This window comes from Saccopteryx bilineata, chromosome 4 (assembly GCF_036850765.1).
Source record: "Saccopteryx bilineata isolate mSacBil1 chromosome 4, mSacBil1_pri_phased_curated, whole genome shotgun sequence".
Taxonomy (NCBI): Eukaryota; Metazoa; Chordata; class Mammalia; order Chiroptera; family Emballonuridae; genus Saccopteryx; species Saccopteryx bilineata.
Window position 1 is genome coordinate 93,327,215 of NC_089493.1, and position 3,198 is coordinate 93,330,412.

The 3,198-nt window shown below is 41.2% G+C and overlaps 1 protein-coding gene across 1 annotated transcript; it reads left to right on the forward strand.

Annotated features, from left to right (window-relative positions):
• The first annotated feature begins 1,865 nt into the window (after positions 1 to 1,865).
• LOC136335495 (large ribosomal subunit protein eL6-like) lies at positions 1,866 to 2,426 on the forward strand. Its single transcript, XM_066276711.1, has one exon. The coding sequence runs from the start codon at positions 1,866 to 1,868 to the stop codon at positions 2,424 to 2,426; it is 561 nt and encodes a 186-aa protein (XP_066132808.1).
• The last annotated feature ends 772 nt before the right edge of the window (positions 2,427 to 3,198 follow it).

Consider the following 3,198-nt stretch of genomic DNA (forward strand, 5'->3'; position numbering starts at 1 on the left):
AAGGCCACATGTCAGCTCTTTGGATTTGATCCTCAATATAGATTTTTGGAGCTTTCCACCAGCACTGATTTTTGTATTTATTTCATTCAACCATGTATTTCTTACAGCTGCTTTTGCTCTGGCTAGTTGCAAGTTCTTTGAGAGGAAGGTCCACTAATTTGAACACTTTTTTTTAAATCCCTTAAGTGTCCAACAGGCATATGCTGTACACTTAGAAGGTACCTAGTAGATATTTACAAATAGATACAGTGTTGAAACTAGAATTCTGGCCTTCTGACTCCCAACTTAGAGCTCCACCCAACATCACTCAGCCTTTCTTCATTAACAGGAGGATTTTTTTATTAAATATGTTTGAAATTGCTTAATTCTGTTTTGCTTGGCAAAGAAACCCTTCTGGAGCAAAAAGAACTAAACAGACCACAATGAATAAAAAGTTCTCAGGAAACACTAGGTCACATTAGTGGAGCATTCATATTTATGAAGAGCAGTTTCAACATCCCAGTGAAGTAATGGTGCAAACATCAATGGGACTAAAGAGAACTGTAGCTGGACCCAATCAGCTATTTTTCCAGAGTAGACCAACTCAATTCTCATCTATTTCAAACTTATGGAGAAGCCAATTAGGGTGCTCACTACACATTTTTATTAGTAAACAATAATAAACTTGTGATGTCTATAGGCAAACCAAGACAAGAAAGCTGATTAGATTTGTTACAGATTTTTTTTTCCTAAGAATGAAACTGCAGCTTAAAATGGTAATAACAACCACAACCACTAACTGATAACTGGGTGCTTCTCATGTGCTAGGCACCACTCTGAAAATTGTATGTTATCTGACTTAAACATCACAATATTGCCATTTGCACTCTTACAGATGAGAGATCTGACGTGCCTAAAGACACACATCTAGTAAGCAGTGTCATCAGGATACAAACCTAGGCAGTCTGAGATATCCTAACTCTTAACCACTGTTCTACACAGCCAAATAAATGGGACCTGAGAATTATTATTCACATTAAAATTTAAACAACTAAAAAAAAATTCAAACAACTATTTCTTACAGACTGCTAGTAATGACTATATCAAACAAATCATTGTGCTTAACATTAATTACTCTAATTCATGAATTTGCTAATTGGTGTTACCTGTTGACAGAGATGAACCAAAATATCTTATATTGGAGCAGAGTGAAATGCTTGCTCTATCTTAACTCTAGTCTGTATTTCTCCCAAGGCCTTTAGGTTAATAGCTCCTGATACAGATATGCTAATTAGCTAGAAGAATCCATTGGGAAGCTTGAGTTTCTGCAAAGGTAGCCCCTTCTCAGAAGAAGCCTTTCCCAAGAGGTGAAGAACTATGTAACGGGAGACTCGAGACTTGTCTCAGATCCGAGGGTGCCTACAGACTGACCACCTAGGAACACAGAGATTTAGAAATGTTGTGTCCTTCAGTAGATCCCTGTCTTGGCACCTATCTATCTACAGCCTTCATCCACCTTTTGGCCCTTGTCCACTTCTTGCCTCGCCACTCCTCCCTTGATCTGACATAAAAGACACCTGAGTTGGATTAGAGGGAGCTATAAAGCACCCCTATCTTCTCCAGCTGGTGGTAAGGTTAAGAAGGGTAATCTCCAAGCCAAGATGCCTAAGAAGGGGAAGCCCCACTGCAGCAGAAACCTCGCCCTGGTCAGAGGAATTGGCAGATATTCTCAGTCAGCTATGTATTCCTGAAAGGCCATGTACAAGAGGAAGTATTCAGCAGCTATATCCAGGTTTGGAAAGAAAAAGAAGAAAATTCTTGCTACTATCACAAAACCAATTGGTGATGACAAGAAAGGTAGTATGTAAGTGATTAAACTTTGCAAAATGCTTAGGTATTATCCTACTGAAGATGTGCCTCAAAAGCTGTTGAGCCACAGCAAGAAACCCTTCAGTCAGCATGTAAAAAGACTGCAGGCCAGCATCACTCCCAGAACCATTCTGATCATCCTCACTGGGCACCACAGAGGCAAGAGGGTGGTTTTCCTGAAGCAGCTGAGCAGTGGCTTGCTATTTGTGATTGGATCTCTGTGCCTTGATCAAGTTCCTCTGCCTAGAACACACCAGAAATTTGTCATTGCCACCTGCATCAAAATTGATACCAGTGATGTGAAAATCCCCAAACACCTCAGGAATGCCTACTTGAAGAAGAAGAAGCTGTGCAAGACCAGACGCCAGAAGGGTGAGATCTTCGATACAGAGAAAGAGAAATACGAGATTACAGAGAAACACAAGGTTGATCAGAAAACCGTGGACTCACAAATTCTGCCAAAACTCAAAGCTGTTCCTCAGCTCCAGGGTTCCCTCTGCTCTGTGTTTGCTCTTGCAAATGGGCTTAACCTTACAAAATTATGTTCTAAATTTATTACAAAGAACCTAATTAAATAATTGATCTGTTAAAAAATAAAAACCACTATTCAATTACAAATGTAAAACGATGACTTCACAGTGGAGAAGCTTGGCACATATCAACTTAACCAGGTGATGATGGTTAACCTTACTAGCAATGGGATTGGTTGACTTGATGTCTCCTGATGTGATGCACTGAAGAGAGCACAGCACTGTTGTTGGGGGTACTCCTGACAAGAATTCATGATCTGAGTCTAGACATGAGGAAGCATCAGACAAACCCCAATCAAAAGTATTTACAGGCCCTGGACGGTTGGTTCGGCAGTAGAGCATAGTCCTAGCCTATGGAAGTCCTGGGTTCAATTCCCAGTCAGGGCACACAGAAGTGACCATCTGCTCCTCCACCCCTCCCCTTCTCCTTTCTCTCTCTCTATGTCTCTCTTCCCCTCCTGCAGCCATGGCTCAGTTGGAGCACATTGGTCCCGGACACTGAGAATGGCTCCATGGCCTCACCTCAGGCACTGATATAGCTCAGTTGCTGAGCAATGGAGCAACACCATAGATGGGCACAGCATCACCCCCTAGTGGGCTTGCTGAGTGGATCCCGGTAGGGGTGCATGCAGGAGTCATTCTCTCTGCCTCCCTGCCTCTCTGCCTCTCACTTAGTAAAAAATAATAATAATAAGTATTTACAGAAGGAAAAGTATACACTTTTTAAAACTGCCAAGGCCATTAAATATCAGGAAACATTAAAGAACTATTTAAGAATTATTTCCTAGCTTGACCAAGTGATAACACAGTGGATAGAGCA